This window comes from Micromesistius poutassou (genome assembly GCF_964030765.1).
Source record: "Micromesistius poutassou genome assembly, chromosome: 21".
Taxonomy (NCBI): domain Eukaryota; kingdom Metazoa; phylum Chordata; class Actinopteri; order Gadiformes; family Gadidae; genus Micromesistius; species Micromesistius poutassou.
This window is the reverse complement of record NC_140291.1, coordinates 8074664-8096342: the sequence shown is the minus strand read 5'-3', so window position 1 is coordinate 8096342 and position 21679 is coordinate 8074664. Positions and strand designations below refer to the sequence as shown.

The following is a 21679-nucleotide window of genomic DNA, read 5'->3' as shown; positions in this document are numbered from 1 at the left end:
AGAGAGAGAGAGCGAGAAGCTCTCTATGCCATTAATCAGGCATATTTTATTTGTGTATGTCGTTTTCTATTATCTTTCGGGAGCTACAGGGAGAGTCTCAAAGATCAACCAGTCGATTGCGATTGACGGGTTGGTGTCCACTGCACTAGACCATCCTGTCCCTGGAGAATCCAAAACACACAAACCAATCCCACTCCCGATAGTTAAAGGGTGAACCGTGATCTTACTGGCTGCCAGAGTGACGGGGGGGCTTGAGATGGCTGTGGTGGTGACGTAGCCAATCCTGCTGCGGCCAATGCCCATGGACTGGGCGAAGAAGAGCCGCTTGGCCGTGTAGTCGTAGTCTAGGGCGAGCAGGTTGGAGCCCAGGGTGAGGCTGGGGAAGGGGCTGCTGTGGTCCTGCGGGTCAAGGCGCAGACTGCCGAGGGTGGTGGCGGTGGTGAACACCAGGAACTCGTCCAGGCCGTAGCCGCATGTCACTCCATTGCTGAGCAGCGAGCCGTGGGCGCAGGCGCAGCGTGGCTCCTCCTGGGCGGGCATAGCGAAGCAAAGCTGCTGGCAGCCGCCATTGTGCTCGTGGCAGGGGTTGAAGCCCACCAGGTTGGCCGAGGTGGGCTGCGTGGCAGGGTCAAAGACAGCCACGTCTGACAGGCCGTCGATGCCATCGCGGATCACCTGGAGGCCCGAGGACAGATTACTCTCCTACAGGTGATGCTAAGGGCACAGATCCTCCTCCAGTTAACATGGGGAGCTGCTGCTCTGGGATCAGCAGGTTGTCAGGATGTTTCTCTAATTCTACAGCTGCCTCACTCGGCTCATAAACAAAGCAATACTGGTCTAGGAGTTTGACTGGTGATCAATACCAGGGTCTGCACTATAATTTGTGTTACTGTCTGATGATTGATAATACTATAGATTATTACAACCAAATGCAGATCTTTGCTTGTTACAATTTGGTGTTACAAACTTGATGTAAAGACAAACTTTCATGTAAATGTCTTTTGTAAAGGCAACCCAACATTTGTACATGGTGTTGCACAATACTTCAAAACAGTGGTTCTCAACTGGTCCAGCATCAACACCCACATAGGTCATAAGTCATTCAGTTAAGACCCAAACAGTACATAGTGCAGCTTTAACCCTACCTCAGGCGGGTCTGTATAAACGTACAAAGTGCAGCTTTAACCCTACCTCAGGCGGGTCTGTATAAACGTACAAAGTGCAGCTTTAACCCTACCTCAGGCGGGTCTGTATAAACGTACATAGTGCAGCTTTAACCCTACCTCAGGCGGGTCTGTATAAACGTACATAGTGCAGCTTTAACCCTACCTCAGGCGGGTCTGTGTAAACGTACATAGTGCAGCTTTAACCCTACCTCAGGCGGGTCTGTGTAAATGTACATAGTGCAGCTTTAACCCTACCTCAGGCGGGTCTGTGTTGGCCGGGTCCTTACTGGCCTGGAGCAGCTTCCCCAGCTTCCTGTCCACCCAGACCACGTAGCCCCCGAAGATCGCCATGCCCGTGGGCGACGGCAGCCGGCTGCCGTAGCGCACGATCTGCCGCTGCGTGCCATCAGGCGCCATGCGGGAGATCATGTCTAGCGTGTCGTCCGTCCAGTACAGGAAGTCGCTGGCGTGGTCCACGGTGAGGCCGCGTGGCGAGCCCAGGCTCTCGGATGCCAGCACGCTGCGGTTGGTGCCGTCCAGCAGTGCCCGCTCGATCTTGGGGTTCTGGCCGCCGTCGGTCCAGAAGAGGCAGCGCAGCTTGGGGCTGACGGCCAGGTCGCGGGGCCGGTCCTGGGAGGCGGCTTTGAGGAGCACCATGCGGTAGGTGGTGTTGATGGCCAACACCTCCAGGTAGGTCTGCCGCTGGAAGGCGTTGGTGAAGTACAGGTTGCCTGGGTGACGGACGAGGTTGGATCTCAGATAACTTCAGTCCAACGACACCATCTTATCTGGTACAATTAGAGCCAACACTGGCAACGCTTGTTACACTCAAATCCCTTTGTCGGCTGCATGGCGAACAAAGATAATCACAGTACAAACATTACTAATACAATGATAATAATTTCAATCTAAATCATTAGTTTTATCCGAGAAAAAAAAAGGATCCTATTTTTTGTATTTTTTTGGTCTCATATGCACCAAAATGGGCTTGCTGCAGAGCTCTGACAAACACTGCACTCCATTTTATGTTCATGTGGATGACGGACAGACGGACAGATATCTCATACCAGCAATCCAGTCCACAGCGATGCCCTGGATGCCACCCTTGCCCACCCCAGAGTAGAGGAGGCGTCTGTACTGGGAGCCGTCGGTTTTGGCCCTGTAGATGCCCCTGCTGGAGGTGCTGTTGTCCGTCCAGTACACAAAGTTGGAATCGACGTGGACATCGAGGCGGTCCTTCACCGAGTAGGAGTCTGCAGCAGCAGGAGGGTTTGTTGTTGTAGTTTCAGTGAGCTTCTTGACTGTTTAGTTATCAATTATTCATAAGGACTTACAGTGAGTAAATAGTTTATATCCTTGACCCCTAAACATTAGACTATACTGCCTTTAATTTAGCTTTTAATGATCACCTGAACTGTTTGTTCTTTTAACAGTCAGCTCACAAGATCCAAATCCTTGTTTCATAAATTAAAATTACTCAAGCAGACTCTTTCATCCAAAGCAGTCAAGCAAATTTAAGACACTATTATCGTATTTCGCTATGATACTTGATTTGGAACATCAAGGAACACCAATAACTTGGTGAGTTGCACATTTCTGAAAAATAACGTTTAGGGTTGTTATAAGGACAGGTTTGTGAATGCCCATAGCCAGCCATTCTGAAGCAGGCAGGGGCAATTCGAAATGAGCCAAATACCCGAGACAGGACCAATAGTCAAAATTTCGGTTTCAACCACTCTATTTCATCCTAGACAAACCAGAAAGGGGGCTCAATGTTCAAAATACCATTATTGTCCTATAAATGTTTTTAAGCACACCGTGTCCAGTATTCAGAATTCAAAAAATGTACTCACAATTTTTTTGCCAAACGGAGCCAGCCAGTCCTGTGCACATATGCAAATAAGCCAATGTTCAAACAGAAGAAAGACGTAATGTTGAGAAGTCGTACTAAAAATGGCTAGCAAGCGAAAGCTAAACCAGAGTGTATCACTCACGCACTTTGGGTTCACATCCAAAAAGGTGGCACTCAGAGATGAACAGGCACCGAAAGACAATGCTGGTGCAGCTACCACAATGGGCCAACTCACTGCCAGAACAGAGGATCCTCTCCCACCCAGTGACTCCCCAGAAGAACAACGTGAAGTAGAGGCGGAGTGCTTCGAAGACGCAGCAAGTGCTGAGGTAACGTTTGCTGCTACTGCTGCTAGCAAAAGTGACTTGCTGGTTGGTTGGACACCGAAGCAGGTGGGCGAATGGAAAGACCGCAACGCTTGGCTTGACATTAAGGCAGGAAAATTGGGGTGTTTAGTGTGTAGAAAACCAAAAACGTTGCTACTCTCAGAAAAGGGACCAGGTTTACACCTCGCAGAAGAATGGTTCAACGGTGACGTTACTAGCTTTGAAGCAAACAGGCTATGAAAGAAGATATACAAACACAGGGACAGCCTCCCAACATTTCATTGATATACAGTCCAATTTACTCAAGAAAACCACAGTCTCGTTCAGAACAGCTTACACTGTGGCAAAGCAAAGGCTATCATACAAAAAGCTCAACCCACTCATGACAATGCAGGAGCTTAATGGAGCCGAAGTTGGTAATATACACAAATCTGACCATGCAGGCGCAGAAATACACACATTGCCAAGGACATGCACTGCAAATTCGTCTGCAATGTGAAAGAAATGGATTCACAGGGTGTCAATCACAATTGATGAAAATGGCAAGGCAGGCCCTATCTAATAATCTACGTAAGATGTGTGAAGTCAGTGGTAAGGGGGATGTAGACAATGTTTTCCTGGATCTAGTGGAATTTACAGATGGGGTCGATGCTGAATCCATTTATAACGCGATGATGGCGGGTCTAAATAAAGGTGGAATGGATGATGACTTTTTGAAGACGCACCTGATAAGCATTGCCACAGATGGAGCTGCAGTGCTCACAGGAAAAGCCAGTGGGCTTGTCGTTAGACTCAAAGAAAGATTTCCCCACACTAGCACTCAAAACAGCCAGTGAGGACACATCACGCAATGATCTTGACAGGCAAAAAAACAAGGGACTTCTGAAGCACCTTGCTAACTCAGGATTTGTGGAAGATGTGGCTGTCATGAAAGACATCAGTCAACCAAGAGGGCTGAATACTCTGTCTCATCTGGCCTTTTTAAGGCCGTACAGCTGAGTAGGGCGAAAATAAACAGGTGTCGGTTTTATGAATCAGTAATGTGTCTCTAACAAAGCGATTAACGAATCAAATCTGGTCCTGATGTTCAAAGCTCTTGACGAGCATTTTTGGCCAAGAGAGCAGGAGGACCTGATTTTGCGTGGCGAACCAGAAGAGCACAGCTTTGTGAAACTGCACTGGGAAAAACATTGGAAACACTGTGCATAGCAAGTTGCATGTATCTCCCCCTCGCAGCTGAGTGCAAACAAGGTTTTTCCGCAGTTAATAACACACACAACCAGATGCGCAACAGGTTGCTCCTGTTTGTGGACCTCAACGGACCTCCTCTTGACAAATTCGACCCAGTTCGATTCGTCAGAAGCTGGATTAAAGTAGGACATCTCTTCTTCCTGGTAACCAGGACGACAACCACAAGAAGTCCAGCCAAGGCATCTCTGGTATATTCTAACTAAAGGCAAGAGGCTATCTTTTTAATCTTTGCAGTGACTGAATTGTGATGATCTGAACTGATTGTTGTGCATAAGACGATTGTGTGCGTGTGCCCATTCGGGCTATTTCCTGTAGATGGATGGTTACGGTTATGGTGTGTGCGTGTGTGTGTTGTCATCTAGGCTATAGACTGATTGTCTTGGCTTGCATCCATGAAATATTGTAATGTTATAGGCCTACTGCATATTGATAACATTTTTATCGGTATTGCGCAACAATGAAGAGATAGGAACCCTGAATATTGACGGGTATTTCGCACACTGTGTTGCTTCATAAACCAGACCAGAGACAGACGTACTTCCCCCCACGGGCACCATGGCCTCGGAGTGGTCCGAGCTGTTGATGTGAAAGCCCCTGATGAGCTTGGGCGTGGACACGATGGCGAAGGACTTGTACTGCCGGCAGCTGCTTCCGTCTGTGGAGAGTACGAAGCCGGTGGTGCAGGCGCAGGTCTTCTGGCTGGCCGGCCGCGGGAGGCAGAGGTGAGAGCAGCCTCCGTTATTGCTGCAGGCGTTGGAGGAACCGGCCGACTCTGTAGTCGCAGACGGAGAGAAAGAGGTGGACAAGCTTGATGTAACTGTGAGCTAGAACTAGAATATTGTATTACTGTATTACTAGAATATTAGATTACTATCATTGTTATTTACATATGTTTATCCTCGATTTCCTGTCTGGGATTAATAAGGCACATCTTATGTTTGTATTCATAAGAGAATCAAGGAGGAAAAAGGAGAAGAGGAGAAGGAGGAGGAAGAATAAGATAGACAAAAAGAACAAGACGAAGAACAAGACAAAGAACAAGATGAAGAGCAAGACGAAGAAAAGGAAGAACCAAGAGAAGCGTCCGGAGTGAGCCCCACCGTCTCGGGCGTGGACCTTGAGGGCTCGCAGGCCGTCCAATCCGCTCCGCATCACCACCAGGCCACCGCCCGACTCCTTGTCCACCCTCTCCACCACCTCATAGTCTGCGTCCGTGTAGTACAGGTGGCCCTGGTACACCGTCAGCCCCCAGGGGAGGGAAAGACCGCTCACCAACGTCATCCTGCTCGCCCCATCCATGGTCCCGTACTCGATCTGGGGGAGATCAGGTGGGACGATAAAGGGACAGAAAGAAAAATCATGAATCATTTCAAATTAAATTCAGTTCAAACATGTATTCATTTACACTAGCATCTAGGTCTAGCATCGCCAGAGCACCCACCAGGCCGGTGTTGGCCACAGCCCAGTACAGCCGGCTGGTGGCTACGTCAGCCGTGATGGTGCCGATGCCCGCCAGGTTTCCGGTGTACAGGTTCTTGGGGTTCCCCCCGTCCATGTCTGCACTGGACACCTTGGGGGGCACGCCACTGTCCGACCCCTTGTCTGTCCAGTATAACTTCCTGCGAGGGAGGAAGTTAATTTATGATTGGCCGAAATAGATTGAAGCCGATGACTGAGACTATTGGCTGTGTTGCATCGATTGTCGGTTCTTTATAGGGAGTTAAGGTGCTGTAGGTATAGGGTTAGCTTGGTGGTAGTGAATCGCTCTGAGTGAATATCTGTTGTCTCTGTTTGAGACGGGCTAGGATTAAAGGCAGAATATGTAAGATTTCAGCATTTTTTAATCAAAAACTGTTATATATATTTTTTGTGTGTGTGTACTAACATAATCTGAAGTGTTTTCAACCATTGCTAATTTCCAAAAAATATAAATGTTTATATTTGTAACATCCTCCCCAAATATTGTCAAGTCTGATTGGCGTAATTTCCTCTTAGAACTAGCATCCGGTGGAAATACCAGGAATCACAGGGAGTGAGGACGTAAGTCGTAGAGCTAGATAGGTTTCACTCTATGATTTTTTTCATTCAATGGTTTTATTGCTCCCTCCTGATGGAACACAATTATTCAGTCCAGTTTGCCGCGACTTCTGTTGCCAAAGCTTTCCATATAAAACGTAAACGTGCGGGTGAATACAACGACTCAAGAAGATTATCTGAGAAGAGGAGCGATACGAGAGCAAACATTTGCGCGCATTTCCATGAAGGAGAGATTTGCAAGGAGCTAGGAGCTTACTACTAGACAGGTTAGCGCCATTTGGCTCATCGCGTTATCTGAATAATATGACTAACTACAGTATAATAGTACTAACAACAACAGTAATAATAGCCTGCTAATTATTTTGATAATACTGTTGGAAAACGGCACCTATCCTCAATGTCGATAATGTAACAGTATTATATGATAGCACAATGCAGTTAGTCGTAATAACGATAATAATAATCGTGGTTTTATGAATGAGATTGTGTTCCTATGTAGTCTTAGCGTTCAGCTTCCAGACCATAGTCGGGAAGCACAGGAGAGATCTCTAATCTCTCTAGCTAAACCCTGTCCGTTCACTCAGTAAACTGGCAACAAGACACGGAAACATCTGTGATGCTGCCGCTTTATTTGCTTAGCTGTAGATCACTGAACATTTGCATATGATGTATTGACAAACTTGAACACCCTTCTCTGAGGTTTTCATTACTCTCTGCTCACTACACAACAAGTCTTTCCTCTCTCTCTCTCGCTTCACCACTCACTCTGCATGCACATTTTTTCTCTCACTCGCCTCACTACTCACTCCGCACGCATGGACCTCTGAAGAATAAGTCCCGCCTCCCAGTTCCCTCGGTCAAATGTCTATGGGAAATAACATGGCGTTTTTGAATGTTCGTACATAACAAACTCTGTAGGTGGCGAAGAAGTAAAAGCTGCGTCACGTTTTGAACTACACACTTTTTCCATCTAGTTTCACCTTAAGTTTTGGATTGTCTGTGCCGTTAAAGTAGTTAACTATTATGAAGAAGCATTATGCTAACGCAGATCTGCACAGATTTCAGATGTCACGACTCTCCCAAGTGTGTAGTTCAAAACGTGACGTTGATCCCAAAATCAACGGTCACCTGAACGAGCTGCACTTTATATATTCGTTTCATTTAAATGCATTCATCTCAAAGCAACCTTTTTACTTTTCTTAATCTTTATTAAAGATATTAATAAATGTCTTGTACTGTGTATAAAAACATTGCTACTGTATTTAATCACTCATACTCTTAATACTATAATACAGTAATAATAATACAGGGCTCTCAAGTCTCACGCATTCGGCGTGAGACACACGCAATTCAACCCATGCACACGCTCACACGCCACACTTCTTATTTCTCACGTAGAGAAATTACCAGGATAGCGCCCACCAATTTGCGCCGCAATTTAACAGTGGAACAGGTAGGAATGAAATGGGTTTCCCGTAGGCCTATGTAGGGTAACCAGACGTCCTCTTTTGCCCGGACATGCCCTCTTTTTGAGACACTTTAAAAAAAATGCGTGGTGGAATTTCAAAATCATCCGGGATTTTATTAAAGCCTCATGCATGTTCATATTGAATTTGCGTTGCGTTTCTCTGGGTCGTTCACAAACTAGTTAGGCTATGCCCTCCCCTACTCAGTTCTGAGCCTTCAGATTAGACGGTTTAACTTACTTAGTTACCGTCATGTTTTGTATTCATTTTTTTACCATTATTGTTTTATAGGGACAAACATTAACAAATTTCTCCTACAGGGGATTGATAAAGTTGTATCTGTATATGGCATGCGTATCCTGGCTTGTGTGTAAAAACACTGGCTCTGATTGGCTACCATTAAACATAACTCTGCCTTAGCCAATCATAATCGATTATCTCGTTGTTAAACCCACCGGTCTCCTCACTAGCAGTTTGTGTGTGCAGCCAGGGGTGCGTTTGGATTACGCAGTTTATTCAATCAATTCATAGTAACGCACCGCATTTAATGGTCAGTAACGGTAACAGCGTTGTAACAACGGAAACAGTAATTAGCACATTTTTTGCACTTTTGCACATTTATAATTGTTGCTTTTTACTCTTATTCTATTTGTAACATGGTGTTTGCTGCTGCTGGAAGTGCAATTGTACTGAGGGAACCATCCCGAGGGATTAATAAAGTTCCTAACTATCTATCTGTAAACTGCATATACTTACTACTACCTGATCATGGTTTATTTCAAACTGACCGAATTGAAAGAAACTTTAAATCGACATGTGTGCCACTTGTTATTTCAGTCACCGTCTATCAAAATGTAGACAATAACTGAAACCGTTTGTGCATTTGCCTGCTGGCCTCCAGCTCATGGCGAGGACTGAGGAAGAGTACTCCCGGCCTGGGGGAGGCGAAGGGGGTTACCCGCGGGCAGGGTCCAGGGCGAGGCCCACAGGCTCCCCGGCCCCATCAGGCTTGCCCGTGGAGGCGATGAGGGTCCTTCGGTAGAGCTGGCTCCCATCCACACGGATCACCTGCCCAGGGTACAGCACTGTGTTACGGATATACTTACCACCACACACAAATGGCCTCAAACCGAGGTCAAACACAGGGAATTCAATTATTATTACACATTATGTTCTTCTCTTCTATTTGTTCTCAAACGCAAACATGCAAATTTGGATTATGAGTTGTATATCGGGACCTTTAGTATATCCATGTGTGCTATGAGCTTCATGAAGTAAGTATGAGCACACTTAGCTTCATAAAGTAGTCAGTATGAGCACACTTAGCTTCATAAAGTAGTCAGTATGAGCACACTTAGCTTCATAAAGTAGTCAGTATGAGCACACTTAGCTTCATAAAGTAGTCAGTATGAGCACACTTAGCTTCATAAAGTAGTCAGTATGAGCACACGTAGCTTCATAAAGTAGTCAGTATGAGCACACGTAGCTTCATAAAGTAGTCAGTATGAGCACATGAAGCTAAATGCTCTTGAAGATGAACCCTTTCCTCATTTTAACACATAATTGTCCTGCTAGATTTTATTTAATTATTAAAATGTGACATATTTTCCATAATGATTTGTATTCTTTGGGCCATGGGGAGGGGCTTACTTCAATAGATTTCCCTGTTGGATTGGTGTAGTACATGATGCGGCTCATCCAATCAAAAGCCAGACCCGAGGGAGAGCCAATGATGGCAGCAGGAGCAAATTGAGTCCTGTTGGTTCCATTGGTCTTCACACGCCATATTGATCCCTGGTTGGTAGAGAGAGGGGTCGTATAATAATATACAGTTTGGTATTGATACTACAAACAGTGAATTTAAGTATGTGGTTTACTCTTTAAAAGTGTTATAAACCAACTCAAAAATAATCCAGCATGAACTGAAAGAATTAACCACGTTTTACAATTTTGTCAAAACAAAGTAAAGATTGAAACTCTGTAATTGACTTGATGAATATTAGTTTCCCACAGGTGTGCGACATGAGCCCTGTCACCCACAGTGCTCTGGACCCAATAGACAAACTGCTCCCTGTCGTCAAACTCTATGTCCCGCCCCTGGGTGATGCCGGCCACGGGCGCCATGGCATTGTTGGAGGTGTCCGTCGGGTCCAGGCTGATGCCGAGGATCACAGACTCTCTGACCACCATCAGGAACGGGTTGTTGTCTGGAGACACCACAGGGGATGAGAAGTGAGGGCACACCACAGGAAGTTAGGTCACAATGCTTGACTTTCAGTTAAATGACATGAAATGAGGACAGTGAACACAGTCCATGGAGTACATAAAGAAAATAGAGTAGATATGCAACACAAAATAATACTTAGGAAAATAATCAAATATAGTGACTTACTGTGTTTGTTAGCTCTTCACGTCATGTACATATATAATAATAATAATACTAAACGTTTGCACACACACACACACACACACACACACACACACACACACACACACACACACACACACACACACACACACACACACACACACACACACACACACACACACACACACACCACCCATGAACATACACAAACACAAAGACACAAACGAAGATGTGCTAGCCGGTACCTTTGACACAGGTGCGCTTGTCGGCCTCCAGGGTCCACCCGGACTGGCAGTGGCAGCTGTAGTACCTGGGCCTGAGCGCAGACAGCAGGCACAGCTGGCTGCACAGGTGGTACACACACGGGCTGGTGGCTGGACCACATCAACAACAACCAGGGAGAGATGAAGGTCAGAGAACTTCCAAAAACCAACCTGACCAGGGAAGGACAGTTGGACCCACCATGGCTCATGGACACACTGACATCCCAACCAGAACGCACACCCACGTAAAGCAGTAGGGCGTGGTTATGAACCATGACACACACATTATTACCTGGAAATAAGATATACTAGCTCATCAGAAATTTTTGCTAAATTTCACACAGCCTGACGGTCAGAAATTATCACATGAATACAGGTGCGAGAGAGGCAATTACATTATTTGTCATAGAGCTATTATAACGGATCAATAATAAAGAAATTCATAAGCTGATAGCACAAATGATATGAGTAGCCCATGTCAGGATTATGCATTAAACCCTACAACACAATTTCACAAAGGAGTTGTTCCCTGGTTGGGAACCACGCTGTAGTGCACTACGTATCGGAACCGTGGGTCCGACAGACCCTCCGGAGCAGAACCTCCGGAGACGAAGGGCTGAGGATCGCCGGTGACTGACTGAACGCAGCCCGGCGGGGGCGGACCTGGGGGCTGTCTGACGGTGACTGAGTGAACGCAGCCCGGCAGGGGCCTCACCTGGGGGCTGTTTGATGGTGACTGAGTGAACGCAGCCCGGCGGGGGCCTCACCTGGGGGCTGTTTGACGGGGTGCTTCAGGGCCAGGCCCAGGGGCTGGGCGATGCCGCTCAGCAGGGTGCTGGTGTTCCCGCCGTGGAACTTGTTGCTGCGCATCACCTTGTGCGTGTAGCGCTCCGACCAGTACACGTGGTCCTCAAACACCGTCATCCCATGGGGGTGCTGGAGCACCTGGGGGGGACAAGGATCAGGACTCAAGCTGCTAGTCCGCTAATCGACACAGGTAACACGCCTAGCAGCAAGCACAGGTTGGATTGCGGGGTGCCGATCGACCCACTTCCAGTCTGTCATCACTGTCGTTACATAAAGGCACAAGAATCCCAAGAATATATACAAATATATATCACGTTTATACAACTCACACCTGTCTGAATACAGATCATGGTTTGATTACACCCTCTCACCACCACAGGGGTAGGCAGTGTTTAAACAGTCCAATGCCCTTTCCTGGCTGAAAAGTACATTTTGCAGACACTTTCACCCAAAGGGACCTCAAAATAATGCTGAGAAGAATCAAAGCATATCAATAAAATGAGCACAAAGCGTTCAAAACGTTAAACTCTATCCCTCGACAGAGTGCAAAGCTAAACATCTCACCAGGTCACTGGCCAGAACCTGCTGCCGGTTGTTCCCCTCGTAGTCACAGTAGTCGATGTACTTGAGGTAGGCGTCTGCAAAGTACACTCTCCTGGTGGTGTAGTCCAGCGCCAGGCCGTTGGGCCAGTACAGCTTGGTGCTGACGATGACCTGCCGTACGGCGCCATCCATGTCCGCCCTCTCGATCCTGGGATTCTGGCCCCAGTCCGACCAGAACATCTGGTTGATGCTACAGAGGGGAGAGGGACGCTGGTTCAGGATGAGCCACCAGCCAACGGCAAATGGATTTGACCATTTGGCAGGTAAAACACATGCAGGCCTCTTTCATTGTTTCATTGAGGTTGGTTTGTGGAGCACATCCAACTGGATGGTGCTATAAGACACTGAGTGGAACTGAGACGTGAGGAGGCGACTGGTGCTTACTGAGTGCGAGGGTCCAGCACCAGCCCGCGGGGACGGCTGACATTCTTGCTGAGGAGGACCTTCCGGAAGGCCCCGTCTAGAGTGGACACCTCGATGTTCTCCATGACAGAGTCGGTCCAGTAGAGGTTGCGTCCCACCCAGTCGACCGCGATGCTCTCAGGTACCATCAGGCCAGACGAGAACACCTGAGACATGAAGAAAAGGCATGAGACTCTCGCCCATGTATATCTTTGTCCATTTTGTCTTTTTAAATTCATTTGGTATGGAAAAGAAAAGAATGTTTGAAAATGCAAATGCTACATTCATAAACTAAAGAGATCAACAGAAAAATACAACCTACATTGAATGATCATATGGAATTATTATTATATGAATCCATGTCAATCCAAGATCCTTGTTACCCGGTACGCAGCTGAGATAAAGCCTGTTCCCTCGTACCTCTCGCTTATCTGTGCCGTTCTCGGAGGAGCTCCAGATCTTCTTCTGCGTGGCGTCGGCCCAGAATATTCTGGAGGTGATGCGGTCAAAGTCTACAGCCACGATCCCCGAGCCCCCTGCGATGGGATTCAGCAGTGGGGGCTTCATGTTGATGTGGCTGGCCAGGATCTGACTGCGCTTGGCCACCAGAAGCACGGCCGCGAGGGGATCTGCAGGGCATGTAGTTCAGTAATCTGGAGGCATTTAGTTTAGTAATCTGGAGGCACGTAGTTTAGACATCTGGAGGCATGTAGATTAGTAATCTGGAGGGAGTGTAGTTTAGTAATCTGGAGGGGATGTAGTTTGGTATTCTGGAGGCATGTAGTTTAGTAATCTGGTGGCAGTGTAGTTTAGTCTTCTGCAGAGCACGTAGTTTAGTAATCTGGAGGCATGCAGTTTAGTATCTGCAGATTACTCAACTACAAGCACAAACTACATGCAGTAATGTCGGGGACTGATTTCCTCTTAAACTACATGGTAGGCAGTAACTATTCCCACAATCAAATCACAACTAATCAGTGTTGATGAATGCTTGACTCTTTGATTCGTCAATAATGGGTGTGCATTCTTTTTCCACTTTAAAGGTGTTCACCTCTACCTTTTAACAGCTTCACATCAACCCTAATGCTGAAATAATAATAATGAATAATGAATAATAAATAATAATAATGTAAAAATAATATGATCAAAGCGAAGTGAAAGCTGATTAATTTAATAGAAAGGGTTAGGGCTAGGTTTAAATATATAACGTTATTGATGAAGGCAAGGTGGTATAAGCGGAATAAACCACTCCAGGGTGTCCTGTTATTGGAAATAAAGTTATTTGTTGGTAGTGGTTCGCTACCCTGTTGAACAGTAATGGGACAGCCTGTCGTGGTTAGTCCTCACTTCATGGAGAACACATCCCATTACAGCAGCCAGTTTTTGACCCTTCATCTCACCGGTGGCCTTGCAGGTGCGTCCGTTAGGCTCCAGCTGGTAGCCGTCGAGGCAGTAGCACCTGAAGGTGCCTCTCTCATTGAAGCACTGCTGGCTGCAGAAGCCTGGGATCAGGCACTCGTCTACGTCTGCGCAGGTCTTGGAGTCGTTGAGGAGCTGGTAGCCCGCGGGGCAGGTGCACTGGGCCCCGAAGGGCCCCTGGATACAGCCGTCGCTGCAGCCGCCGTGGCTCAGAGCACAGTCGTCTTGGTCTGGGGCAGAGATGAGGACATGGGATGATGTTTTTGAGGATGAATGATTTTCTTATAGATGCAGTTTGTATGATTTCCCACTAGCAGCCTCTACGGTATGAGTTGTGGCTACCGCTATATCCGCCGTATCATTTTCAGAACTGTAGTCTGAGATTTTCCCATGGTAGGCAAAAGTGTACTAGAATAATACAATTTGTTGGGCTAACTTTTCAACAAAACAGCATACACTAAGAATTGCAATCAATGTTATATCATCACTTATGTAAGACTACTCTTTACTAATTTAGGGGACACTTTTATCCAAAGCAGTGAGTGAATTCCGATCCAGGTCATCAAGGAACAGGGCGGGGCTGGTCGAAGGCTGGTGGACTGCAGACATTAGGAACCCGGCCTCTCCCTGATGAAACACATCTACATCCCTGTGTCAAGTCAACCCGTCACGTACTGCAGAGGGGCGACTCGTCGGCTCCGTCGGGGCAGTCCCTCTGGCCGTCGCACACCTCGGCCTCTGCGACGCACACCTGGTCAGTGGGGCACAGCCACCGGCCCACGGGGCAGCGGAAGGGGGGCGTGGGGCAGTTCTCCTCGTCACTCATGTCCCGGCAGTCGTTGTCGCCGTCGCAGTACCAGCTGGCCGGGATGCACATGTTGTTGTTGGAGCACTGGACAGATCCGGGCCGGCAGGTGACCGGGGGACAGGAGCTGTGCTCATCGGAGCCGTCCTCGCAGTCAGCGTGGCCGTCGCACTCCCAGGCAGCGGGGAGGCAGGACCCATCCCCCTGGCACTGGAACTCGTTGTCGTGGCACAGCCCGGGCATGTGTGTGGCTGTCAACGGTTTGGACATGGGGATGAACGTTACCATCTCACGGTTACGTTTCATTACGTAGAAGTTAAAGGGTGAAGATGTTGACGCAATTCCACAAGATGAATAGGAAGGAATGCACTTGAGACGTAAGTTGGAAGTACTTTCTGAAAAGAGAGTACAGATTGAATGCTGTATTTACCACATTCAAATGATAGCTTTGAAAAACAAGGAACATCGGCATATGTGTGTTCTGGGCGAGGCAAACTCACGACAGTCCTGCTCATCAGAATGGTCCCTGCAGTCAAATACTCTGTCACATTTGTAGCGCATGTTCAGACACTGGTCTCCACTGGCGCAGGCAAACTCATACGAGGCACAGGCGAACTCTGAGGAATAAATATCACCTACTGTTATTATTATTCTGACTGCGTGTCACGGTTCCCCTTTTAAGCAAAGGTCAATGTGATCCAATGTAAAATAAACATATCACAGAGTGATGTTTCAATTACACAGCTACCTGATATCTTGTCAGGGATATGTCAAAAGGTATGTTAATATACATCTCAAATTCAGCTAATAAAGTCAGTCCTGGACAGACTCTAGTTTGTACTTCTCAAATTCTGAACCACTGCAGCGTCTTTCGAAAACTGTCAGTGTGGTGTGACTGTACGGTACTTGGTCACCCGCTAGGCTACATAGCCAGGAGGGTCAATAAACTCCTGCCGTTAAATCCGCCCGTAGGAATAGAACATAATCAATAGACTAAATATTACATATGATTGAAATGGATTCCATAGACCATTATTTCAAGATGCTGAATGCTCATCTTGATTACCCTTCATAAGATAATTTGAGAACTGATTACTGTTGTCCATCACTAGTATTAATGCAGCAGTGGTCCCCTACCACAGTTGTTCTCGTCAGAACCATCCATGCAGTCCAGGTCCCCATCACAGACCATGGAGCCTGAGATGCAGCGATGGTCCGGGCAGAGGAAGTAACCCGAGGGGCAGGAAGAGATGGTAGAATCTGCATGGTGCAGACCCAGGCCAGGGGTTAACAAATGGTGATCAGAGAAAGAAATCCAGCCCATTGAGGAATAGAGGATTATCTGTGCTTGGGTTAGAGAACTCAATCTCTGCAAAGATCTCGTCCGGGGTAGAGAGAAGACGAGGTTAAGTGTTACTTAACCCTGAAGTCACTGTTCTGTCTACTTAACGTTTGTGAAGATCCACGTCCTACCTCAGAGACACAACACACTTTCACGTCTCATTAACATGTGCACAAGGGGGCAGTCAAGCAAACTTCTGCAGACCTCTAAGAGGACTGCATGTCTTCACATGTGCCTCTGAGAGGACTGCGGATCTTCATATTTTACCGTCTGCAGTCATGCAGAACAATTTTACAGTGACGTTGAAAGATGGTTCAGAGAAAGACAAGAATATCGCCAGAAATACAGCAGAATTTATTTTATTTTATAATTATAAACTCTATAGTGTTGAGTGTATTGTAGTGATCAAAAGACATACAATTTGTGAATTATTGGATACAATAAGGGAAATAATGAATTGGCCAATTCAACTTGTTAACGCCCTCTCCTACTGTACTTGTCAATCACAATACCGTTGTGTAGTTATTTTTCTTTTTTCTTTTTGTGACGAGTATCACTCACTGCAGTTGTGTTCATCTGAGCCATCGCCACAGTCGTTGTTGCCATCGCACCGCCAGACATAGGAGACACACTTCAGGTTGCTACAGGTGAAGAAGTTGGAGGCGCAGGTGGTGGGGACTCGCGTCGGGCAGCCGACCTCGTCAGAGCCGTCGCCGCAGTCGTCATGGCCGTCGCATTTCCATGACGACAGGATGCAGTGCTTGTTGTCACAGGTGAACGCGCGCGGGGAGCAGGTCACTCCTGAAGGAAGGACGGAAATTAATTACTACCTTGCACTATGTTACTTTTTCTCCTGCAGCTGTTTACTACACAGCTTCACAAGAAAGGTTCTCAATAATCTAAATGAGCCCATCCACGAGTCAAGGTGGGGAATGTTTCTCTATAAACCCTTTCATTCTGGGGATCCTTTGCTCACACACTACAACCACACAGAGGAACAGATGACCCCACCAGAGCCCTATGTACCCGGGTTTGTGCAGTTGGCCTCATCCGTCTTATCCACACAGTCAGCGATGCCATCGCAGCGGTATAAGTTGGGCCGGCAGCGGCCCTGGTCGCACTCAAAGGAGTACGCCCCACAGATTGTGTCGGGCGGGGTCACCGAGCCGTCCGTCATGCAGTCCCGGTTGTTGGGCTGCAGCTTCATGCCGTAGGGACAGCCGCAGGCACGGCCCGACGGCGTCGGGAAGCAGAAGTGGCTGCAGAGCCCGTTGAGCTGCCTGTTGCAGTCGCTGTTGATCACTGCGGAAAGGGGGCAGTTCTGATGTCGTTAAGAGTCATGAAACACAAAACCCTGGAACAAGGAGACACTACAACACTACCGGCGTGGGAGTCAAACGCTCTAACCACTGAGCTAAAAGCCCAGGCTTCTAACTCAGCAGCTAGAAGCATTCTTAAGGCTATGCGTGTGAGGATTTACAACGTACTACCGCCAGCTAGCCCAGGCTAGTTGGCATCCATTACACTCACCCCCCTAAATCCTCACTCCCATCCGGGTCACGAAACCAATGTAGCAGAGGCCGGTTCGACCGCTCGCGGGTCTCGAACCTGCCACCTCTTGAACTACAACACTACCAGCATGGGAGTCGAGCACTCTAACCAGGAAAGCTGAAAGCCCAGGCTTCTAACTCAGCAGCTAGAAGCATTCTTAAGGCTAGGGGTGTGAGGATTTACAATGTACTACCGCCAGCTAGCCCAGGCTAGTTGGCATCCGTTACACACATAGCAACAAAAGGGATGTCTTGACAGTGCACAACAACGTGCACAGAGATAACACTCTTTTTCACTACCCAAGTGGAGGGAATGAGTAAGAAGGAGGCGTGAGGGTGATCCTTTCACCAGAAAGACTGAGAGAACCTTCTCTTCAGTTTTATGTCTACTATCAATAGGCTTTATATGGTGGTCCTTTACCAGATAACTTTTGCTCATCTATACACCTTTATATTCTATATATATAGAGTAAGTACATTAACTTGAAGCTTCTAGCTTGGGAGTTAAATGAATGGCATATTTTTTTATTTAGATGACATAGTTTTTACTTGCTGAACATTGACAAAGCACTGGTGGAGCAGGTCGTAAGGAAACACCACGCAACCTGACGCCACGAAAGTCTTTCATCCTCAGTGTAGCTACCGGGTTAGGCTTGTTAAAACGCTTGAAAAGGAAACCTATTTTGTAGCAGATTTTTTTGGCCAAGTTTGGGCAAGAAGGCAGAAGGTTTTGTTTAAGACCGAGCTGTAAAATAACTTTCATTTTGTGACTTTGTGTTTGGCCGATGCAACGTTACTTTTGGTGTTTTGTAAACCATGAGGGTAGGACTCTTTATGTGCCTGACAACTGCATGACACATGGCATACATAACAAATGTAATACAAAAATGACCACAGGCGATTTGGAGTAACGTAAAAAATATTGGTGCAGAAGAGTGCAGAGTCGCTGAGGGAAGCGGCGATGTCAGTGGATTCATCACGAGTCAGAGGTCATGGTACGGTTGACTCACGTTGGCGGTCCGAGGAATAGGCCTTGATGTTCAGGATGGCATTGATTCCCTTCCTGATCATGACGTTGTCCCCTCCGTCTCGCTTCCTCATCCTGAACACGGCCTTGGTCCTTGTGTCAGACACGTACAGGTATTCTGAGCAGACATGATGGGAATGTGAGGATAACATAGCGTTGACATTCCCTACTTAAAGCTAGGTTAGACAATTTATTTAAAAAACCTTTTTATTTATATTTGTTTATATATGCCCATGCACTCAAGGCCAGGCAGTCCTGTTGCTGAAGTTAAAGAGCTAGTCATGTGTTTTGGGGATTGGTGAGGGACGAAGGGCTGAAGGGACGGCTTGGAACCTTTTGGTTGCAGACTTTTAAAATGAAGCTAACTCTGGATGGTTTCTCTGAATTGCCTACCCCAGCTTTAATACGTATGTAGATATTATATATTGAAAAATCCACATATTCCTTTTTCAAAATACAATACGTATCACATATGGTTCCTAAAGGCAGTCCTTTATAAACACACACACACATACATATATATAAATATAAATATTTCTTAAATACGAATATGAACTTTATTAAACTGAACACTTAATAAGAACAATATGAATTTACAAAGCTGAACTGTATTAGAGTGAATCCTACCAGAGTGAATAGTGAGAGAGTAAGGTTGAGTTATCTGTCCGATGCTGGTGAACGTCTGCCTGTCGTTTCCGTAGATGCCGATGAGTCCGATCTGGTCTAGGAGAGCATCCACCCAGTAGAGACGCTCCATCCTGACCCAAACCAACACAAATATCCATCACCCTCCCCTTCACCAAAGGAAAACACATTTCAATATTCCATGGAGCGGTGGAACGGTGTGGTTGAAGGGGTGTTCCGACCCCCAGCTGGAAGGGACTGGGTTTGATCCCCAACTCCACAGCCTGCCTGTAGGCCTCCTGGGTCCAGACGTCCTCTAAGCTCACCTTTTCCTTAATGACCTGTATCTGACTCCAACCCCTCTGTGAGGAGTTTTCATTGGCAACAAAAACCACACAAGGCAAATCCCACCATCGTATCACAATATCTGCAGAACGGCAATGAGTAGCACGCCCAGAGATGTTTTCTAGGGGTTCCTGATCCCCGGTTTGGCCCCTACTCACATGTAGTCAACGGTGAGGCCGTAGGGCCAGCCCAGAGTTGTGTTGACCAGTGGAACACCATGGCTGCCGTCGGTGTAGCCTCTCATTATGACCGCTGGACGGTACCAGTCCGACCAGAACAAGTAGCTTGTCAGAGATAAAATAGAGTCCATGATTAAATAATCAAATCATTACATAATTCAATAATTAAGGAGTTAAGGATAGCTGGCAATGAGTAACCATCAATTTGTTAGACAACAGAAGGACTCTTTCTGCTTTAATTGTAAAATCATCTGTAAAATAATGCTGAATCTGAAATAAGTTTATTCTTTACAACTTTGGACAAAACATAACTGAAAGCTTACGCAAACTCAAATTCAAGTATATGAGATTATTGTATTGCTACGAGAAGATAGTCACACTTCAGAAGAAAAACCAAACCCTAAAATAACTTATTTTAGATGAAATGTAGCGGCATAGCAGTTATACAGATTGGTCTAAATCTGTGTCTCCCAAACTTTTTTTCTGGGGACCCATTTTTTTTAATTACAAACCATCGCAACCCAATTCACAATAGTACAGTACTATCAAAAACATGCTTCTTGTTGAAAGTTTTTTTAAATGCTCATGCCAAACAGGTAGGCTTGTGTTTAAGGCGACAGGCGGGTAGTCAGGCAGGCAGGGGTTCGGCGACAGGTAGGCAGAGTGAAGGACAGAGAATTGGGCGCCGGCTGATTGGAGATCCCCGGCTGAAGTAGGGAATGGAGATTGCAGATTGCAGACAGTTGTGTCGGGAAAATGAGGACCAGTGTTGGACCGTGTAGCAGGACGTGGCGCAACAGTACCCCCCCCTCTACGGACGCCTCTCGGCAGACGCCCAACAACAGATGGGTAATCCCGATGGAAGTCCCGGATGAGTGAGGCATCCAGCTCCTCAGGACCGTACCCCTCCCAGTGGACGAGGTATTGGTGTCCCCGGCCGCGGCACCGCACATCAAGGAGACGACGGACCGTCCACGTCGGGTGGTTGTCAATGACCCTGGGAAGAGGTGGAGGCGGAGCGGGGGGAGACAACGGGCTGGTGGAGACGGGCTTGACCTGGGAGACGTGGAAGGTCGGATGCACACAGAGGGATGGGGGGGGGAGTCTGAGACGAATGGCACAGGGGTTAATGATCTCTCGATCTCGAAGGGACCAATGAAACGGGTCCTTTGCCCGAAGCCAAACCCTTTGTCCGGGAGCGTACTGGGGGTCAGGTAGATGGCACTTATTGGCCTAGTAGCACAGCGCGTGTGCGTTGCCAAGTGCGCCGGCACCTGCGCAGGTGGGTCTAGACCGACAGGACCGCTATCTCGTCCTCCAATTCGGGGAACAGGGGTGGTTGGTATCCCAGCGAGGCCATGAAAGGGGATAAACCTGTGGATGCATTTACTAGGGTGTTGTGAGCATATTCGACCCAGGGGAGCGTGTGTTCCAAGAGGTGGGAGTGTTCCAAGAGGTGGGACTGGCGTGGGTGATGCAACGTGCTGCCTCCATCTCCTGATTGGCCCGCTCAGATTGACCATTGGACTGGGGGTGGAACCCGGAGGAGAGGCTGGGTGTGGCACCTAGAGCCACGCAGAACGCAAGCCGAACTTGGGAGGTGAACTGGGGACCTCTGTCGGATACGATGTCCGCTGGGATGCCATGAACCAGGAGATCTGCGGTCTCCCTTGAGGAGGGAAGCTTGAGGAGAGCGATGAAGTGCGCAGCCTTGGAAAAATGGTCAATCACGGTGAGAATGGTGGTGTTGCCCTCGGACGTGGGCAGGCCGGTGACGAAGTCCAGGGCAATGTGGACGGCTAGGGATGGGTAGGGGTCGTAGCAGACCGGAACGGGGACGGGTCGAG

The 21679-nt window shown here is 47.4% G+C and overlaps 1 protein-coding gene across 1 annotated transcript in view; it reads right to left on the bottom strand.

Annotated features, from left to right (window-relative positions):
• Positions 1 to 21679, bottom strand: part of lrp2b (low density lipoprotein receptor-related protein 2b) — a gene marked incomplete at both ends in the record, with an annotated part of 82019 nt that overhangs the window by 34817 nt on the left and 25523 nt on the right. Inside the window, 23 exons of the mRNA XM_084485582.1 lie at positions 228 to 675; positions 1422 to 1897; positions 2234 to 2419; positions 5134 to 5367; positions 5696 to 5909; positions 6037 to 6214; positions 9057 to 9166; positions 9749 to 9892; positions 10139 to 10305; positions 10712 to 10840; positions 11497 to 11674; positions 12101 to 12329; positions 12524 to 12708; positions 12962 to 13170; positions 13942 to 14190; positions 14636 to 15016; positions 15266 to 15382; positions 15903 to 16025; positions 16669 to 16908; positions 17134 to 17409; positions 18668 to 18802; positions 19312 to 19442; positions 19812 to 19937. Of these exons, the coding sequence (XP_084341708.1) occupies positions 228 to 675; positions 1422 to 1897; positions 2234 to 2419; positions 5134 to 5367; positions 5696 to 5909; positions 6037 to 6214; positions 9057 to 9166; positions 9749 to 9892; positions 10139 to 10305; positions 10712 to 10840; positions 11497 to 11674; positions 12101 to 12329; positions 12524 to 12708; positions 12962 to 13170; positions 13942 to 14190; positions 14636 to 15016; positions 15266 to 15382; positions 15903 to 16025; positions 16669 to 16908; positions 17134 to 17409; positions 18668 to 18802; positions 19312 to 19442; positions 19812 to 19937 (4865 nt within the window). The remainder of the gene's footprint in view (positions 1 to 227; positions 676 to 1421; positions 1898 to 2233; positions 2420 to 5133; positions 5368 to 5695; positions 5910 to 6036; positions 6215 to 9056; positions 9167 to 9748; positions 9893 to 10138; positions 10306 to 10711; positions 10841 to 11496; positions 11675 to 12100; positions 12330 to 12523; positions 12709 to 12961; positions 13171 to 13941; positions 14191 to 14635; positions 15017 to 15265; positions 15383 to 15902; positions 16026 to 16668; positions 16909 to 17133; positions 17410 to 18667; positions 18803 to 19311; positions 19443 to 19811; positions 19938 to 21679) is intronic.